The sequence below is a fragment of the Pinus tabuliformis genome, chromosome 5_1, assembly GCF_031772625.1.
Source record: "Pinus tabuliformis cultivar Carrire ecotype Pingquan chromosome 5_1, CPIR1, whole genome shotgun sequence".
NCBI lineage: Eukaryota > Viridiplantae > Streptophyta > Pinopsida > Pinales > Pinaceae > Pinus > Pinus tabuliformis.
Genome location: NC_142305.1, coordinates 651,750,244 through 651,771,542, shown reverse-complemented (window position 1 = coordinate 651,771,542; position 21,299 = coordinate 651,750,244). Strand labels below are relative to the sequence as shown.

The 21,299-nt window shown below is 39.1% G+C and overlaps 1 protein-coding gene across 1 annotated transcript in view; it reads left to right on the top strand.

The window, feature by feature from the left end:
• The window catches only part of LOC149166679 (glycoside hydrolase family 2 protein), a 471,778-nt gene that overhangs the window by 120,375 nt on the left and 330,104 nt on the right, over positions 1-21,299 (top strand). The window contains 1 exon segment of the mRNA XM_089432736.1: positions 6,443-6,682. Within this exon segment, the coding sequence (XP_089288862.1) occupies positions 6,443-6,682 (240 nt within the window).

Sequence of the window (21,299 nt, the reverse complement as noted above, 5' to 3'; positions counted from 1 at the left end):
CTAGATTATATTTGGTCGTAGAACTGGGTGGTCTATGAGGGTCTATGTCAAATGGGGGAAACCCTTGAGATGTAAAATTGTAAAAGTCATGATGTAAAGTGTCTTGAGGGTTAGAAAATGTTTTAATCTCCCCTCATAGGTCCTAAGTCCTAGGTCCTAGGTAATTTTTCCAAAGGCTAAGGCCGAGGATCCAAAAAATAAAAATTAAAAAATTAAAGAAATAAAAAAAATAAAAAAAATAGATAAAAATAATAATAATTTTTTTTAATAATTAAAAAATAAAAAGTAAAATAAAATAAAATTTAAAAAATAAATAAAGAAAAAAATATAAAATAATAAAATAATAATAAGTCAAAATTTTGAGTAAATAAATGCAGAATTTTAATTTTTTATATTAAAATGCATTTAAAAAGTCGACAGATGAGATTAAAAGAAATCTTGATCCTCATCGACGGTCGAGATTAGTTTGACATGGATCACTTGAACTAGCCGTTAGGATTTTTTCCTTTAAATAGGGTGCTAGGGGTCATTTGAGATCATTCGATCTGTGAGTCTTGTGCTGAAGAAAGCTCTCTTGTAAACTTTTTCTTGTGCAATAAAGAAAGACTTTGGGGTTGAAATCTTGCTGGTGTTACTCTCCTGAAGTGTTGTAAGCTGCTTTATTTTTTGCATAATTTCATTTTCAGCCATTAGTAATAGCTTGGTGAAGAGTGATGTTGAACACAGGTATCTTGTTTATTCACTAGGGTTTTAATGGTAGTAGAATTTCTGGAAATAATGGCAGGTATCTCCATTGGATTTGGAATTTAGTATTGTTTTTTCCCTCTTTATTGATAGCTGAAGTGAGCTGTGCAGGAAATCTAGATTTAGAAGATCAACGGGCGTTTAGGGAAGTTCTAGGCTGAATCAGCCAACTCCTGTAAAGCATTTTCGTGAAGAGCCCAGCCAGTTTCAATTTTGGGTCTATCATTTAAGTTTATTTTTTGAATGCATGAGAGGTTTCTGAAGTATCTCATAGTAAATTTGAAATTCTGAAAATATTATTGTGTATTACTGACCAATCTGGCTGTTATAGAGTCATAAAACTGTAAATACTGTCGTTGGTTTGTAGGGTTTTAGTCTTAATCCTTGCATATATATTCTCTGGGTGTTTGTTTTTTTTTGTTTTTTCCATTGCAGGTCTGAGACGAAATTTTTGTTTGAAGCCAGATCTAGGCCTTGGAGGGTAAGATCTGGCCCCAGAACCAACTCTTGCAGGGGTATCATTTCTGCAGTCCAGGGTTTTAAATTTTTGTTTATCTGGAGGCGATCTTACATGGGTTTCAAGTAATAAATCTGAAGCAGAACATATAAATTTGGTTCAGAAGTCTTTGAGGGTTTCACTGCTAAATTTCAAGCAGAAATATAATTGGGAAATTTCTGAGTTTTTATTTGGATATATATATATATATATATATATTATTTGTTCTGCTGCTTGGGGCTTTTTGCGATTTTGTTGAAGAAATTTCAAAATTTTGATGAAAGTTTTGTTGCCGGCATTCTTCTCTTTGTTGTTCGATCTAGTCTCTGCTGGCGGCTATCAAGATCGCATCTCCATCCATTAGTACTCCTCACACTGTCCAAATCTGCACTTGCCCATCCATTCTGTCAATTTCACACTGCAGGTCTACCCTTACTGCGCTCATCTCTCCATGTGATCAACCTTTCTACAGCCATATTTCTCCATCGATTCACCATTCAAGCCTCTGCAATGAATCTCAGACCTGCGCAATTCACTGGTCTCTTCATTGGAGCTCCACGCAGCCTTGGCAACCCTTGTCAACTCCGCACCTGCAAAAAACATTAGAATCACGTAGCTAGCTCAGCCATCTCTCTACGCAGCTATCCCCTTTGCCATTGGACAAACCTGCAAAATAAACGCTGCAATTGCTTTCCTCCATATTCCATGCAAACCTGCGGACGTAGCTTCCATTTCGTAGCTTTCTCTAGATCTGCACGCTGTCATTTCTGCAATAAATTATCGCCTCTCCGCTTGCGTCTAATCCCCAGCTCGTGGTGCCTCCTTCATGTTGCTCTTACCTTCATCGAGCCCTCATTGCTGCTGCACCTTCAAACCAGCTCCAAAGCTGCCAATTCCACCTGCGTGAGATCTCCCGCGTCCTCTCTGCTGCCGTCAAATCCCTCTCACGCGTACCTGCACACAATTTCGATTTTTCTTATGTTATGTTAGGGTTAGCATAGTTCGATTTTATGAGTTAGCGTATCTTTCATTTGGTTTGTTTTATTCAGATTTTAATTTTATTAGATTTTAGTTTTATTTTCATTTTAAAATTTTGAATCTTTATAAAAAAATTTGAAAATCGATTTTTTTTTTTGGGTTTTAAATTAGATCTTATTTAAAGTTTTGTTTCGTTTTATTTATAAATAAAATATCATAAAAAAGAAAAAATAATAAAAATAATAAAATCATTTCTTTTTCATGTCTGACCTTTTATTATCAGATTATAGATTTTGAATTTATTCGAATTTAGTATCATTTTATTTTGACTTTTAATCAAAAGAATAACAAAAAATAAATAAAAAATAAAAAAATTCTCAAAAAACATAAAAAAGTAATCTTTAGACTTTTTACTTTGTTCTATAGTTTAGATTTTATTTGGATTTAAGTTTCAACTTTCATCTATTTAGACTTTAGTTTTTTTGAAAATATAAAAATACAAAAAATTTTGGAAATATTTTGCCAGATCCAGTCTTGGCTCAAGGATTTGTCATGTTTGCAATATATCTTTTCTGCTGAGGCTAAAATTTTGATATGGGATTTATCATTTTTTATGTGGTTAAACATGCTTAAATGTTCATTTGAAGATTAGCTATATGAAAGTGATAACTGGTTAGCATTTAAAATTACGTGGTTATTTAAAGCATTTAATTTTTCAAATTTTAATTGTTGGAATATTGTTAAGCCATTGAGCATTTATCGATTATCTCGCATTTGGTAAAATTAATCTTTGTTTGGGTTATTTGATGGTAAATGATTGTTAATGAGTTCATATTTCTGCAGTATTTGATAAACAATTATTCAATCATTAACTCCATAAGGCACTGGCACATTAACTTATAAAATCAATTAAGTGCTTGTTTCCCCTTGTTGTGTCTCCCAACCCAGCTGGTCCACAGTTGGTCATCCTTTGTCCCATAGGGTCTACCCCCCTTAGCCTCGGGAGACGGCTTAAACGGAGGGATTAGGGATCAGAGTGACAACCCCTAGTCTGAGTGTTGTCATGACAATCTGTGCGACAATAAAGCACATCCGATGTTACCAAAAATCAACAAGGAGTGCTCTCGCAATCCAACCATGAGTTCAAATGAGGAAGCTCCTCTATTTATAATTTTATAGAGTGAGATCTACTTTCTTTACAATAAAATATAATTATTTGATTTGATTCTTTAGATCTAGCCTAAGAAAACTAAATCCAACTAACTCCTAAAATTAAGCTAACTAACACAACATAGAAATAAAGTGGTAAAGCCACTTTATGTTGATTTTGGGTAGCATTGGATGTGTTCTAGCCTTGAAATTTGGTGGAGAGGCTAAAACACATGAGATCTCCATGACCCAGAAATTGTTTGGAGAAATTCCACCCGGATGAGGAGTTATTAAAATAATTAATATTTTTAATGGGTTCCTAAGTCTAAACTTAGGAAAATAAAAATATTAATGGGTATTAATAAAGATAAGGGTGAGAAGCTTCTAAGAGACGAGGATCAAGTCTGTTTTAATCTTAGCCGTTGATTAGAGACTTAGTCTAGGCTGTTGATTCATCTACATGAAAAGTATAAGAGAAGACTTGAGGATCATTTGGAGATACACCGGTAGAAACTCTGTATCTCAAGGAAAACCGATTCTCAAAGAGAAGGAGATCGATTTGAGAGGGAGAGTTGCAGGGTGGAGGAAGAGGAGGGCATTAGCAGCAGTCAGTGACTGAGGAGGTGGCGCAGGGGCATTGAGAGACAATGTAGAGGGAGACACAATCCAAGGGAGACACAGTCCTCACGCAGGCTGATGCAGAGGGACGCAGAACCATGCAGAGTGACGCAAAAGTGACACAAAAGTGGGAGAAGGGTCTCCGGGGTGTCAGAAAGTTTCTAGGGGAAAGTCTCAGGTGTTTTCTCTCAGTTTTTCTGTAAAATCATTCCTTGTAAAACGATTGTAGCTGAAGATTAATAAAGCCCTCATTTGCTGCACCGATTTTTCCACATTGGGTTTTTCCAGGGACAATTGTCCAAAAACAACTGTGTTGATGTGATTGGTTCTTGTGCATGTATATTGCTGTTATTTTCTCTATGTAATTATGTGATAACTGCAGTAGAATTTATTTTAATGTTTGCTGAAGGGATTTCGTAAATAACTTATTGTGAAGAATAAGTAGTTGAAATAAATCAGTTGCTGCAGTAGAATTCCGGGTTAGAAATTTTCACAGGAGTGCTCTTGCAATCCAACCATGAGTTCAAATGAGGAAGCTCCTCTTTTTAAAATTTTATAGAGTGAGATCTACTTTCTTTACAATAAAATATAATTATTTGATTTAATTCCTTAGATCTAGCCTAAGAAAACTAAATCCAACTAACTCCTAAAATTAAGTTAACTAACACAACATAGAAATAAAGTGGTAAAGCCACTTGTACAATGATTTGATAAGTTAATGCCCCATAAAAAGGTGTCAATCCTCCCAAGCAAGAGAAGAAATAGTCCAAGCTGCCACTTCAAGCCTCCAATGGTTCACAAGTGATGTAGATGGTCCGTGGTCAATCCTCAATGCTTGGTGAAGTAATTTTCATGTAAAAAAGACTCCAAGAACTTCCCTCATTTAGTGCAAGAACCTGAAGAAATTGTGTTAATATTCCATCAAGAGGGCGGCATCATCATAGCAGCTCCATAAATTAGGTCAAATAGTGGTCAAACACCTCCAATTATTGTTCCAAATGAAGGCCCAAGGTCATACCTTGAGTCAAGGTACCTCCATAATGCATGCAAATGACCTTTTTAATTTTTAATTCAAAATTTGAGTCATAAAACCCCCAAATAAATAAAGTGACGGAAAATTATAAGGAGATTAATCTTCATTCCACATTGCCATGCTTCAAGATATCTTGCCCAAACAACATACACATCATCCCAAGCACAGTAAGAGGGTGATACTCATCCATGTAGCCCTTCCAAATCAACAAAGCTGCAATAAAACCCCCATGGTTGCCCTGTGTACAAATCTGCCTTCAAAGTAAGGCAAAGCAGCTCATAAAGTGACAGCTAGGACAGCACTCAAGGATCTTCCACATGGCATGCGTAGGGAAGGTCCAAGTCTCTACAAATAGCCTGAAAAACTGCTGTGGGAGGTTTGATCAATGCCTCAGAAAACATCAAGTGCCTCGAATAATGTGAGCTGCCTTGGGAAGCATGAAAGGGCCCAAAAACAAGAGGCAATCAGAACATAGAGGATGGCAATCCTGTGTCCAAAACTGGTCTGTTCATCAAAGTTTTACTATGGGCACCCCTGCTAAAAGGAGGAATAACAGGACATATCATTTTCAAAGAAGGGATACAAGTTGACCTTTAGAGAACTAAAGCTACAACATAAATCGCGCCTTTGTGTAACAAAAAGTCAATGCAGTACTTCTTTGGTAAAGATCATATTTGGTAGATGTTTCATTCTGATTTTGTTGAAATTGACAAACCTTTACAGGAAATGATCAAGAAAGATGCCTCTTTTTATTGCACAGTGATTGAGAAGAATGCTTTTGAGAAGATCAAGGCGCCCATTGTTGTTGCCTTTGCATTGAGTGGCCTGAACTATGATCCACTCTCTTATCAGCTAGTGTTATAAAGTTACCTCTTATGTGGTGAGAAATAATAGAGGGGAAGGTTCTGGATAAACTCCTAGCTTCCTCCATAAGACTATCAAGCTTCCAACTACCAACGGCCAAGCAACTTTCATCCTTTTGATCTTTTAGATAGAGTCCCTTGTCATAAAAAGATTTTCTACATTAAAGGTCCAGGTCTATTTGGAAGGGTACTGTCAGGATGCCCCTATAATTCCCTATTATCCCTCTTCCACCAGCATGGCTTGGGTTGCCTTTGTTAGCCCTGCCAAAATTGTGTACGAGTAAGATTTAGGGGGTGATCACTGAACAGCTGTCCTTCAAAAGAATTTGAATTCTGTAATCATGTTGGAAGCTATTTTGGAACCTATTTTTGGTTAAGGAAACAATTCAAGTTGCAACACTATGAATGAGAATGTTATCGTCAAATTTTCTTATGGCAATCTTATTGATTTTTTTCAAGCTACACTGCTATTCAAATGTATTTTGTTGTTGATACTCTTGCAAGATCATTTGTATGCTAGTTGATTGGCTAGAATGAAAGTAAATTTTTTGTTCAATGCAGAGGCTTTAAGATTTTGGTTTGAGCGCAACAATGTAGATTTTAAGGTTGCTGCTCAAGCGGTATGGGAAGACGAAGCTGTTTCAGCTTCCCTTGATAGTGCTGCATTTTGGGTTAAAGGGCTTCCTTATGTTATGTCATTGAATGGCCATTGGAATTTCTTTCTGGCACCAAGTCCTGGAGAAGTTCCTCATGAATTTTATGAGAGTAGCTTTGATGATTCTGCATGGGGAACCTTGCCAGGTAAGTACCATATCATTACAGATGCACATCTTAAAACTTTGCAAAATGTAGTGTGTACTATTTAAACTGTTTCTGTTCCATTGTCTTCATCCACCTCACAGCTTACCTCCCTGTGCATGCTACTCTGTTCTTGCATTGTTTCTTTCTACAGTTTCCTTGTCTGGATTGTGAGTACTAAGTATTCATGATGCGAAGATAAAAAGAGGGTAAGTCAGCTATGCTAACCAGGAGCAGGGATGATGCTGAGGCTGCTACTCCTGAGTCCTATGTTCACAAATTCTCACAAACTAGGGAATAAATGTTTGAGGATCCTGGAACCATTCTTGGGTGAATCAGTAATTTATTGTAGGTGATGAACATCGTTGCATATTATATATTATTTATTCAGTTGATTTTTTTGTTCTTTATAGAGTACATGTAATTGTTATAAACTTTCTACCCTCAGTTGTGAATGAAACACTGGCGTGACTAGGTATTGGCTCCTGATTTTCAAGCAAAATTAAGTAATAGTGAAAAATTAACAGTTCTCAAACCTCTCAGATTTAATTGATCCTTTTATCTACTATTTGTGTTTGCCCTTTCTAGGGTGGCTGAGGGTGATCATTTCTTGGACATCAATATATAATAATCTTATCCTGTCTATGAGAAAAAAATCATCACACAAGTGCTTTGTAGTGGGGCATGCTAGCTGAAAGTCTATTCACAAGAGGCAATGTGCATTTTTACCAGTCCAAGATATGACAAACAGTTCCCAATTTTTGCAATAGGCTTTGAATTCTTTAAAAAAATAGAACTCGTTGCTGAAGGGTTACTAGTGTAATCATGATTAGCTTCATAAGGAATCAAAGAATGGACATGGATATGATTCAGTTTTAATAATATCGATATTTGTTCATTTCATTGACATGGATAACAAAACAGAATAGCGTAATTTTCAAGGGTTCCAAAGACCTTAGTTGTGTTGATTCATCAGAAATGAAGAAGAGTGACCAAAAATAAGACAAAAATATTCAAAATCCTCCTTTTTGGTGGATAGGACCTTTAAAAGGAAATAAAAGTCAGTGCCCTCTAGTACAAATGGTCAATATCATAGAAAAAACCTGAACTTGGAGAAGACAAACAGGCAAAGCAAGTGAACACTGCAGATCCTTTGCCTTGGTAAGTCAGACTTTTGTAGGATTTGGTTTCAAATTGTGTCTTTTTTCAATTTTCTATTCTAGGCTTTGTTATTTTGTTATACTCGTGATTACTTTTTTACTAATAATAGTGGACATTGGACCTTGCTGGGTGCTGCTGTCACAGTTATAAACCTTTCCGGGTGCTGCTATGACTTCTTGTCTTACTACTGTGCACCGGGGCTTTAGTTTTGAACCTTGCTTGGTTTGTATTTGCCATTTGGAGGAGCTGAAACTGTTACAGAGCTGAAATGTGTGCAATTGTAGCATATTATTTGACTGAAATGGTGGAGAAGTTCATCGTTTCTGCATTTTGGAGCTATGTTACAGTTATCTGCTTTAAAATTTGGGCTAAATTTGAAGCATGCAAAATTTGAGGAAGCGTGGTAGGAAGCGTGCAAAATTTGAGGAACCATGGTTTTGAAATTTAAGAATGGTTCCAAGGGCAATCCGGGCATGGATCCACATGGTGTGTGGTTTTGGCCTCTGAACCTTGGGGACGGAACAGTTCCTGCAACATTGGGTCTCTCTTGAAGAAGGCAAAGATTGGATATTGGGTGATACCTAAGATTGTCTACCACTAACCTTAGGAGATCCTCCTATACAGGCTGTCCAATGCTAACACTAGAAGATCCTCCTATGTCCTTTAACAAGCTTTTAAGACAATATTAAGTGAAGGTTCTCCATTAGAAATCTTCCTAGGGTTTATATTCACGAATAATACAAGTAAAATGCACTGTTACCAATTGATAAGCACATGTGCACTTAATGCCTTCAATAAAATGTATGCACAAAGATTTAAAATGAACACTTACTAGGTAAATCAGTGCTCATCCATAATCTCTAGCCATGAATCATCCATCAAGCTTGAGAAAGCATCCACAAGTAATCTTGCCAATGAGGCGCCTTAGTCTTCCATCAAAGATTCAGTAGCACCAAATCCATGACAAAAAAATTCCAACAAATTTCAGAAATTGCAGACTCGCTAAGGGATTTCTCCCCCCTAACCAACCATGCAAAAATGAGAGGAAGTGCATATCTATTTATAGAGGAGATGCTCAACTTCCTTTACATTAAAGTACCAATTTCTTAGGCTAAAAGCTGCTACTCTAGTGTATTGAGGGGCAAAAGGCCCTCTTCTATAATTAATCAATTTAAAATACATAAAATAAGGGTGATTTATGACACATGTACAAATATCAAGGTGCATAAGCCCTAAAAATTGACCCACCTCCATAAATGAAAGAGATAGTAGGGCTTTGGCACAGCATCCAGCCTCTGAAGGCCCTTCAAAGCTCCTTTTTTGCCACAAAATTAGCAAATACAATCTCTAAGTGTTCTCGAAGGTGGGCATGTGGGCTTCAAGTTGCATGCTCCTGCCTCCGTGTCCTCATTCAAGTGGAAATTCTAGTCCTCCAAAGTGATAAGGTCACCACAACACATCCTGCAAGATTTGCAAGATACTTGTAATGTGGACAAATCAGCCCATGCGGGAAGCAACCTCATGGATGAGACAACCCCTTTACAGATCAAATGGAACAATTTAAAACTCAGACAGGGTTGGCCCTGGCCCATTATAAGTATTTGAAGTCGGCCTCAAAACTGTATCAGGTCAACTCATTTTAGTCTTATTTGAATTCTACTTGCTCATATTTATACCTAAACATCCTTAGTGTTTTAGATATGTGCGCCTTGACTTTTCTGTCTGGTATAGTTTGTTGGGGTAGCCACTTTGCTTGCTACAGCATATACTCTGAAACAGAGGCACCAAATTCTTGTAGATCACCAGTTCTTGACGGTGAAGCACTTCAAACATTCAACACTCATATGTGCAAATGTCAGACGAAACCAAGCTGCTTCAATTTTGCTGGATTCTCTCTATCTTTACAGGACCCATCACATCTGTAGCTGATTCTGGGTACTGTTGTGATTGCATGTTGGGCAGATCAGGCTGCTCTGGATACACCCTCAATTAGGTCATTTCTTGGAGGAACCTAGCAGGCAGCATACATTTAATTCAGAAAAGTGACATTCCTATTCTGGTTCAGCTTCAGGAGCATTACATTTTGCAGCCTGGAAATCAATATTGCCCTGCTCATCACAGAAATATGAATATTTATGCCAAACATTCCAATTACAACAAAGGAACAGCTGATCAAGGAGTTACTGTACTCAACATTTTATCCATCTACAAGAGGTGATTTTGTTTGTCGTCTGGCATGATGCTGATGTACTCCTGCGGTTCTGGTTATCGACAAGAGCTGCCAATTCTGTTGTTAGACCTGTTTGAGTAATGTGATCCTTTTTAATTTGACACCACAAGATATTGCAAACATTGGATAGTGTTCTGATGAAGCTATAAACAATTTCCATTTAAGTAGATCCATCTTAAACCATGACCTCAGAGTCCAAAAGAACAATGGAATGAAACTCGTCATCCAGTGATAAAAGAGTAAGCAAAGCCTTCTATGCAAGTATCCCATGTCACCTCTGTTCAGGAAACCATGTTTACATATAAGAAAGCAGTGTCTATAGTCACAATTATATATGCCCTGACAACTGGATTATATGCTATATTGGATCCACGAAAGTACAGCCAGGCAACCTCATCAATTGTAATAATGATAATAGCCTCGGCTTTCTCTTGAACACATTTTCCATCAAGTCATCTAGGTTCTCTTTGATCAAAGGACCTGCCAAAGAAAAACAATCTGGTGTGTGTTGTTTGATGTATACCAAACATTCTTCTTTCAAAAGTGGCTTCCAGGACTCTATTTAGTCTCAAGACAAATTGGTGGGTAACACCTGGCTCCTACTTGGGGAGACGTGCTCTTTCCAGAAGTGCATGAGAACCCCAAGAAAACATAGCCACCTCCATTTGTGCTTGATCATCATTGAAAACATAGCCACATCAAAGTTCCCGTGTTTATAAGTTGAGAACTTCGCAATGGTTGAGCTGTGTTTACACCTGGAGGCTGAAACTGCACCTTGAAAAAATGATATAAATTTTAAATCAAATTGATAAATTTCAGCTGAAAACTTTAGAAGATATCTGCCTTATACAGTCACTACAGATCCTCCTCTCCTTTTGGATTGGTGCATGCCAGTTCCACAGGGGGTGTCCCTGTCCTTTCTATGCGCTGACTTTTATCTTTAAATCTGTGAAAATCAAGTTATAGTGACAGTACAATAAATTTATGCTTGACAGTCACATAACTGCCAAAGCAAATTTGAAAAGAGGTAAAATTTGACTGGCAGAAATTTCCTTGAAAAACAATGCTAGATGTTAATTGGAGTTAAAGAAGGAAGGGTTCTGCTAAATTTAGAGGTGCACTAAATTAGGCAGAGGGATCCACAAGTGAAGCTAAGGTGCAGTTTATTTTTTCTTATTATTTTGACTTAGGAAAATTTTAATTTTTCTATAGTCAAAAAGTGAATCAATCTCAACCGTCCATTGAGATTTAATCTCAACCATTCATGGAGTTTGTGGGCCTAGCTCAACTTTACAAGGAGGAAAAAGGCACAGACTTGGCTTAGTGTGCACTAGACGATATGTGTGTTCAGCTCAGCAAAAAAAGGGTTTTCTAGATCAGCGCACTAGGGCAGGAAGAGAAGCCGAATCGCCTCAGCGTATTCCTTCAACTAGCGTACATTTCTTCCAGAGCTGAATTAGCTTGTGCAGAAGGGCTGAATTAGCCTGTATGAGTCTGTACAATGCACATGCAGGGAGGCTGAGTAGGAAAGGAGTGCACAGACTGACTGTGTTGAGGATCAACGAATTGAATTGAGATTTCCCCTCAGATTTGTAATCATTATTTGAAGATTTTGTTGAGAAGAATATAAAAACACACAAGCTGGCAGGTTTTCCTTAGTTGGGGTTTCCTGGGTAAATTTCTGGTCTATTGTTTTATTGTGTGCTTGTGTCTTCAAGATTTTTTTTTGTTTTTTTATTTTTTATTTTTGTTTTCTGCCGATATTATTCTGTTAGAATACTCAGCGTATTTAGTAAATGAATTTGACAATTCAGTTTTCAGTTCTTTCATTTCAAATTACTTATTAAATTAGCAGTTGGGTATTAGAAAACTAACATGGTATCAGAGCCACATCTCTGAGTGAAGACCAACACCCTTGCTTCGACCTCAGGAACAGGTTTAAGGCACAGTCAGTTGAAGGATTGCACTAGGGTCTCTAACTGTGGGCCTAGGGTTTTGACCTACAAAGTGTAGTTTTTCAGTAAACTTCAATGCACTAGAGTTTATGAAGAATTCAACCTACATAACTTCTTACTAGGGTTTGAGACCAGAGCACAATTTGGAGGGAGCAATGAATTTCTGCTCATGGAAGGAGAGGATTACCGTGGTGCTAGATGAGCAGTGTGTGAAGGAATTTGTGGAGAACCCACCAGCCACACCAACTGACCCATAGCAATTGGCTCAACATAACAAGAACGATACCAGAGCATGGAGAATTATCCTTAAAGGAGTCAAAGACCATATTGTACCACATCTTTCCGGCAAGAACACTACCAAAATGTGAAAATTGGCAACTAGGGCCAAACTCCATATGGGTCACCTTATTTATGGAAGCTGATATTTTTCTTGGATTCCTCTCTTCGAGAGGTGTAGGATTGATCTAAAGATCATTTGATTCTGACATGTATTTATGGAGATATGAATTTATTTGTATTATTGACAATTTGTCAAGGTCAGCCAGCAAGCTAAACAAGCACTTTTACCCCCAGCTCAACCCCAACGTTGCATTTAAATAGAGGAGACCTCAAGTCATTTGAGCAGCACATCATCTCATGATCTCTCTCTTCATTTATTTGGGTTTGTCTTCTCACAAGGAGGACATGGTGGGGAGAAAGATTAGAGGTGCCCTAGCCGCAGGAAGAGGAGATCTAGCCGCAGTCTAAAGAAGAGATCTAGCCATAGTCTAGAGAGGAGATTTAGCCGCAGTCAAGAGAGGCTCTAATCTGCAGTCAAGAGGAGCCCTAATCCGCAGCAAAGAGGAGCCCTAGCCACAGTTAAAGAAGAGCCCTAGCCACAGCAAAAAGGAGCCCTAGGCCGCAACAAGGAGTCTTAACATAGCGTGAAGAAGCATGGAAGGACATCATGTTTGCTGTAGGTGACAGCGTGATGAAGCTGTTCAAGGCATGTTTTAAGGACTGTTTGCAAGACAGGGAAGCCGCAGTCATAAGGTGAAGTAAAGCGTTGAAGAGATCTGACCTTAAGGCTAAGAACAGATCAGCGTAGGGCTGAATAGTGTATGTGTTTGGGTGCTGGCAAGAGCAGTCAGCTAGACCGAGATCTTGAGGAAGGCAATGCTGCTGTTTGGGTATCATTTGGGAAGACCGAAAACTACAACTAGCTATTGTGCTAGGCTGCAGGGCATAGCACACAGCTGGAGGTTGTGTTAAGAGCAGTCAAGGGTGGACAGAACCTTTGGAAGGCAGCTTGGCATGAGAGAAGGGTCTCCAAGGTAAACCGCAGTCCTAAAAGGATTTGTCTCCTGACTGTGTGGTGGAACTAAGGCTACAGGACATGCCCTAACCAGTAATGCAGCAAACCACTGTACTAACATGTTGCAACAGTGTTATGTGAAGGGCTACTAGATTGATGAAATCCTAAAGGGTATGCTACAACACTCTTAAGAATTGTTTGAAGACTGTCATAAGAGTTTAGGGCTGCAACAAGTGCCCTCATTAGAACAGTCATCATTAGCAGAATGATATTAGTATTATGAGCTACATTTGGGCTGATTGAGCTAACTGTTGGAGGCTGAAGTTGACTGGGCTTGACCAAGCCGTTTAGAGGAAGATTCTATCCTGTTTGAACAACATTGACTTCTCTAGTCAAGGCTTTACTGCTGCTACATAAAATATCAGTTTTGTATATTTGTACTATCTCTCTTTGCTGAACTATTGAAGAATATAAGAGGAATGGATCAAGGGTTTCCCCACATTGGGGTTTGTCCCTAGCTGGTGCCAAATCTTGTGTCCTCTTGCCTTGGCTTGTCTTCTATTGTTTATGTTTATGTTCTATCTGCATTTTGCTGATGTGATTGCTAATCTGGATATTGATATGGGCTTATAAGAAAATTGAAGTAAATTGCTTCTAAGAATAGAACATACAAAAAATTAACATGGTATCGGAGTTGAGGTGAAGACAAAGCCCAAGCAAGAGTGAAAGAGAAATCACCGAAGACAGTTGGAAAGGAAAAAAGGCTCAATGGGTTCCTCATCCCACTTCCTCGCTGAAGACAAGCACTGTGAAAAGTCTGACTATCACGGATGCAAGATGTCTTTTGATCTAACATTGGAAGAACAAGAAGTGTTGGATTATGTGAAGGGTAAAATTCTTGAGCCTCCTTCAAATGCACTGGCTGCTACAAAGAGCAAGTACAACAAGGCTGAAGTGAAAGCGAAGAAGATTATTAGAGATTCAATTGACAAGCGTCTGGTGGCCGACATTTCTGATTTGAACACCTCCAAGGAGATCTACGACAGATTGTTTAGCATGTTCAAGGTTAGTGATGCAAATCGAATTTTATTTCTCAAAAAGAAGCTGAAGGATATTAAGAAGGGCAAAGACGAGGATATTCAATCCTACTTCTTAAGAATCAGCGAAATTAAGAATGATCTTGCGATTGGAGAAATCATATCTGACAGGGAACTTACTATCACTACCCTTGGAGGGCTCCCACCTGAGTGGTATATATTTAGAACCACTATTCTCAATAATGATCGAATTCCAGGGTTTGAAGAATTGATGTCGAGATGCATTCAAGAAGAAACAAGAATGGTGGAGCAAGAAATGCCTTTTACTAAAGGCAACCCTACTGCATTCTCCGCTCATGCCAAAAGGAGAAACAATGCAGGGACTAAAGGTCATTTCCATGGAAAGCCTGGATCTAAGGGAGGAAGGAAAGGCAGGTGCTTTGCTTGCAATAAGTTTGGCCACTATGCAAGGGAGTGTCCAAATAGAAGGGACACATCACATGATGATGATCACAATCATTCCAGGGGCAACTTCAACAACCATGATCGAAGGAATGACAGGTACAATGGCAAAGGAAAAAAGAATGCAAGACATCAAGGAATTGGTCGACCATCCAAGAAAGCAAGGAACTCTAGGTAAGAAGAATCAAATGTTGTTAACAATAAGCAAAAGGAGTATTATCTTATATTGGCCTTCTCCACTACCTCTCATCTAGACACTTTGGGGAATTGGCTTATTGATAGTGGTGCTTCAAGGCACTTCACCGGATACAAGGAAGCTCTCTCTAATCTGAGAGAGAAGGAGACAAACTTGGAGATTATTCTTGGAGACGATGCCACCTATCCCGTAAAGGGTGTAGCGAATGTTATTCTTCAATTGAATCAGGGTAACATGATTTATTTACAAGAAGTTCTATATGTACCCGATCTCAAGAAGAACCCGGTGTCCATTTCGGCAATGGAAGACAAAGGATACAAAGTGGCATTCATCGATGGAAAGGTACGCGTGTGGAAAAGGAATTTTAAAGATGCTTTTACTCTTGGGTTCAAGGTTGGCACTTTGTATCAAGTTGGAGGAAGTCCATTGGGGGCCATGTCTTGCGACACATCTCTACAATCTGAACTATGGCACCAGAGGTTTGCCCAACTTCATTACAAGGCCCTACCCGATATGAGACAAATGGTGACAGGGATGCCCAAATTCAAAGAAGAGCATGAAGGTATATGTCCAGGATGTACCAAGGGAAAACTTACAAGTAATAGCAAGACCACAGATGTTGAACAACCCGAGGGGTTTGAGGTTCATGACCAGGAATCTCATATATGCAGGTTGAAGAAATCTCTCTATGGATTGAAGCAAGCACCCCGGGCTTGGTCTGAGAGGATTGATAGCCATCTCATGAAGCTGAGATTCACTAGGAGTGAAGCCGATCCAAACCTTTACTTTAAGGTTGAGGATGATAAACCTCTCATACTGGTACTTTATATGGATGACCTCTTTCTGATAAGAGCAGATCCTCTCATTCACAAACGTAAGAGGGAGTTGGATTCTGAATTTGAGATGAAGGACCTAGGACTGATGCACTACTTCCTAGGGTTGGAGGTTTGGCAAAGGCTAGGAGAAATTTTCCTATCTCAAGTAAAATGTGTTGTGAAGATATTAGAAGATTTGGGATGTTGGAATGCAAGCTTGTGACTACCCCGAGGGAGCTTAACTTTAGGAAGTTATGCGGTAGTACTGCCGGACCCGAATTGGGAAATGCTTCTGAGTATCGTCAACTCATAGGAGCACTGATGTTCTTGGTGAACTCTCATCCTGATATATGTTTTACAGTTAACATGTTGAGCCAATATATGGTTGAGCCTCATCACTCACATTGGATTGGTGCCAAGAATCTTCTGAGATATCTTCGGGTCACAATCACTCATGGACTAAGATACACTGTCGGAGATGTGAGGCTGCATGGTTATTCTGATGCTGATTGGGTAGGCAGTGTGGTGGATCGCAAGAGCACTTCTGGGTGTTGTTTCTCTTTGGGTTCTGCTTCAATATCTTGGATGAGCAGGAAGTAGAAGTCAGTTGCTTTGAGCACTACTGAGGCCGAATACATAGCTGCGAGTATGACCTCTTGTGAAGCTGTCTAGTTGAGGAAGCTCTTCAGTGAGCTGTTTGGACATGTGCTGGATACCACCGTGATCCTTTGCGACAACCAGAGTGGGATCCGATTATCAGAGAATCCCGTATTTCATGATTGCTCCAAGCACATAGACATCAGGTACCACTTTATCTGGGATATGGTACAACGAGGAGCAATAAGGCTCCAACACATTGGGATTGATGAGAAGGTCACCGATATTCTGACGAAGCCCCTGGGAAAGGTCAAATTCTTGACTTTCCGAGAACGACTAGGAGTTGTGGAGAGACCCTCTTATGAGGGTCTTGTATGATATGGATATTGAGCTCTGGGAGCTCCGGGGGGCTTGGGGTACTTCTTGGAGCGATGAGCAACCATAGGGTGAGTGGTTCAGCCTTCCCCTAGTGGTTTGATATGTAGGCAAGATGAGTGGTTCATCCTTCTCCTGCTGAGACACAATCATAGGGTGAGTGGTCCAACCTTCCTCTAGTGATTTGTTGTGTACAGGGTGAGTGGTTCAGCCTTCCCCTGGGATACCCCATGGTGACATGTAGGCAAGATGAGTGGTTCATCCTTCTCCTGCTGAGACATCCTACCCATGCAGTCAGAGACAAATGGGAAGTACCTCTCATCTAGCCAATGAGTAGGGAAATGAGGATAGGGACGATAGTACTATCGATGGACGTATCGTGTACTACCGTACTCCCTATGCTAGGATGATATTGATTTGGGATCAATTGGAACTGACTTCGGGTCAGTAAGAGTGGAATGAGACACTCTCTTTTTTCTGGGACTAAATTCGGGTCAGTAAGAGTGGTATGAGATACTCTCTTTATTTGGGACTGACTTTGGGTTAGTAGAGAATGGTATGATACATTCTCAATCACTTCTTCTTCTTTGTAGTTCAGCAGAGCAGAGTAGTGCATTGATTGCAGAGATAGTACCAACTGGCAGATGGATTAGTAGATGGAGTTCTCCCTAGTTCAGAGGGAGTGTTAAAATTGGCAACTAGGGCCAAACTCCATATGGGTCACCTTATTTATGTAAGCTGATATTTTTCTTAGATTCCTCTCTTCGAGAGGTGTAGGATTGATCTAAAGATCATCCAATTCCGACATGTATTTATGGAGATATAAATTTATTTGTATTATTGACAATTTGTCAAGGTTGGCCAGCAAGCTAAACAATCACTTTTACCCCAGCTCAACCCCAACGTTGCATTTAAATAGAGGAGACCTCAAGTCATTTGAGGAGCACATCATCTCATGATCTCTCTCTCCATTTGTTTGGGTTTGTCTTCTCACAAGGAGGACATGGTGGGGAGAAAGATCAGAGGTGCCCTAGCCGCAACAAGAGGAGATCTAGCCGCAATCTAGAGAGGAGATCTAGCTGTAGTCAAGAGAGGCTCTAATTGGCAGTCAAGAGGAGCCCTAATCCGCAACAAAGAGGAGCCCTAGCCGCAGTCAAAGAAGAGCCCTAGCCACAACAAGAAGTAGCCCTAGGCCATAACAAGAAGGAGTCTTAACATAGCGTGAAGAAGCCAGGAAGGACAACGTGTTTGCTGTAAGTGACAATTTGATGAAGGAAGCTGTTCAAGGCATGTTTTAAGGACTGTTTGCAAGACAGGGAAGCCACAGTCATAAGGTGAAGTAAAGCGTTGAAGAGATTTGACCTTAAGGCTAAGAACAAATCAATGTAGGGATGAATAGTGTATGCGTTTGGGTGCTGGCAAGAGCAGTCAGCTAGACCAAGATCTTGAGGAAGGCAACACTGCTATTTGGGTATCATTTGGAAAGATTGAAAACTACAACTAGCTATTGTGCTAGGCCGTAGGCCATAGCACACAGCTAGAGGTTGTGTTAAGAACAATCAAGGGTGGACTGAACCTTTGGAAGGCAACTTGGCATGAGAGAAGGGTCTCCAAGGTAGATTGCAGTCCTAAAAGGATTTGTCCCCTGACTATGTGGTGGAACTAAGGCTATAGGACATGCCCTAACTAGTAATGTAGCAAACCACTGTACTAACATGTTGTAGCAGTGTTATGTGAAGGGCTACTAGATTGATGAACTCCTAAAGGGTATGCTACAACACTCTTAGGAACTGTTTGAAGACCATCATAAGATTTCAGGGTTGCAACAAGTGCCCTAACTAGAACAATCATCATTAGTAGAAGGATATTAGTATTATGAGTAGCATTTGGGCTGATTGAGCTAACTGTTGGAGGATGAAGTTGACTGGGCTTGACCAAGCCATTTAGAGGAAGATTCTGTCCCGTTTGAACAACATTGACTTCTCTGGTCAAGGATTTACTGCTGCTGTCATAAAAATATCAGTTTTGTATATTTGTACTATCTCTCTCTCTCTGCTGAACTATTGAAGAATATAAAAAGAATTGATTAAGGGTTTCCCCACATTGGGGTTTGTCCCTGGATGGTGCCACATCTTGTGTCCTCTTGTCTTGGCTTGTCTTTTATTGTTTATGTTTATGTTCTATCTGCATTTTACTGTCATGTTGATGTGATTGCTAATCTGGATATTGATCTTGGGCTTATAAGAAAATTGAAGCAAATTGCTCCTAAGCATAGAACATACCAAAATTAACACAAAGAAATGTGGACAACCATTTTGAACTTACATTGGGGCTCAAGTGAGGCTAGAAAACTTGTGCTTGAGGACAAACTCAAAAACATTCGAATGGGGAAGTCTAAGCCCATAATCTCTTATCTCACTAGATTCACCCAGGTGAAGGACAAGTTCACTGGTGTGGGGGAGACAATACCTGAAGCAAACATGGTGAATCTTGCACTACTAGAGCTTCACAAATCGTGGGATAACTTCCAGGACACAGTGAGTGGTGTTACGCTTGCCGCCTACACCTACTGGTTAGTGAGAAAAGCCTTTAACCCCACAAGGTGTGGTTGGTGGCAAGGACTAAGAGATGGGCTGTCACCTATTCCCAACTCTCTTCGTCTAAGCTATCTCCTAGGTTTGCTAAAGTGGGTGGTCCCTAATGAAAGGTTCCATGAAATGAGTGTCTAGGAGATTAAGTTAAGGTTAATTTGAATTGTCAAAAAATAACTTGTTTCCAAGAATTAAGCGAGCAGGTGAATAAATGAGCAAATTTCTAGTGTTATTGGAACCGAATCGGTTCCGGCAAAACCGGTCGATCCGACTAGTTTGGAGGCAAAACCAGTCCGAACCGGTCCTCCGAACCGGAAATGACCGGTTCGGTATCGAACCGACCTATTTCACTGAACCGGCCGGTTCAGGACCAATTTCGTGCATAAACAATGCCTTCTTATTTTTTAGTTAGTTGGCACACTTCTTACTCTCCCCTAGGCTAGCCTAATATTCAAGCCTATGGCCCTCAGCCTAATAATCAAGCCTATGGCCCTAGTATTGCTATGCAATTCATGGTAATGTTAAATTCTTAAAGTAAAAGGATGAAAATGAAAATTCAAGGAAATTTAAGGAAAATGTCACTTTTACTTGAATTTTTAACATTACCATGAAATGACTCGGGATGTTTGAGAGTGGTTCCAACCTCATTGGATTTCATATGGAGAAAGTAGAATTTTAGATTTCACTCAAAATCCAGTAGACTTAACAGTTTTTCAGGATTTCAGGATTGGGGCGATTGCAACGTTTCCATTGGATTTTATCATGTATGGAGCTAGTATTTAATAAAGAGCACCAGGCCCTCTATGTACTTTGATGATAGTGGCATTGTTTGTTGAACTCCTCTACCATGGCTTTACTAAAAATGTACCCATCACTCAAACAAAATCTTGACATGACATGCTTCGTTTTTTCTATCTTATTTTAATGCCTAAATGGCTATATTGATGGTGAAGACTGCAATATAGGCAATGGTTTTGATGATATGTAGGCATTTGTTGTAGCACGATTTTTTTTTTTGGATGCTAGAGGCCATCTAGAACCTATTTGTTGATGTATTTTTGGTTCAGAGATGGATTGCACTTGATGCTATTTTGGTTATCTGCACCCTTACATGCTATGTAAATGAAAACTTTTGCATATTTGTATATAAATGGTTTGGATTCATATGGATGCACATGAATATATATGTTTTTCTTTAAAATATGAGTATTTTATGTGTTTTTGGTAAACTGGTTTTTTCCCGGTTCCGACCAGTTCCCGGTCCACAAGGTTTTTCGGTTTGATCACTAGTTTCTTCAAGTAAATAACAATAGCTTGCTTAAAAGTGAAATCAAGATACAATGATAGACAATCCTGCAAAATGAAATGTTATACCAAGATAAGCATATAAACATCAATTGCAACTATGAAAGGAGATAGTACTTGAAAATAAATGCCCAAATGACAAGATAATGACATCAATTACTCATGAGCTTAAATGATCATCAAAGCAACATATATATGAAATTACTTTGAAATAGAGTTGCACCAATGAAAGATATTCCAAGTACAAGAAAGCTAAATGTTGCAAAATAAAAGAATTCACTATACTTGCATAATAAATGCTTCTTGAAATAAAAGTGATATTTGTAAACAAAACTCAAGTAAATCCAAGATAGCATAAATAAGAGAATTGCATTTGCAAGTAAAGTAAAGTTGTGATGTAGATGTGCTCTTGGTTTATTTTATTAGTTGCATTCAAAAGCAAAGTTTCAATTGAACTCCTATCCCCAGACCTCACCCTTGCTTGGAAATCCAGATCTCACAGTGAAGAGTCAATAGGGGTGGAGGGTCCCTAAAGTCTATACAACCAACTTAAGTTGGAGGTCGATTTTAGTGATGCTTGATGCATGTAAAATTCCCAATGT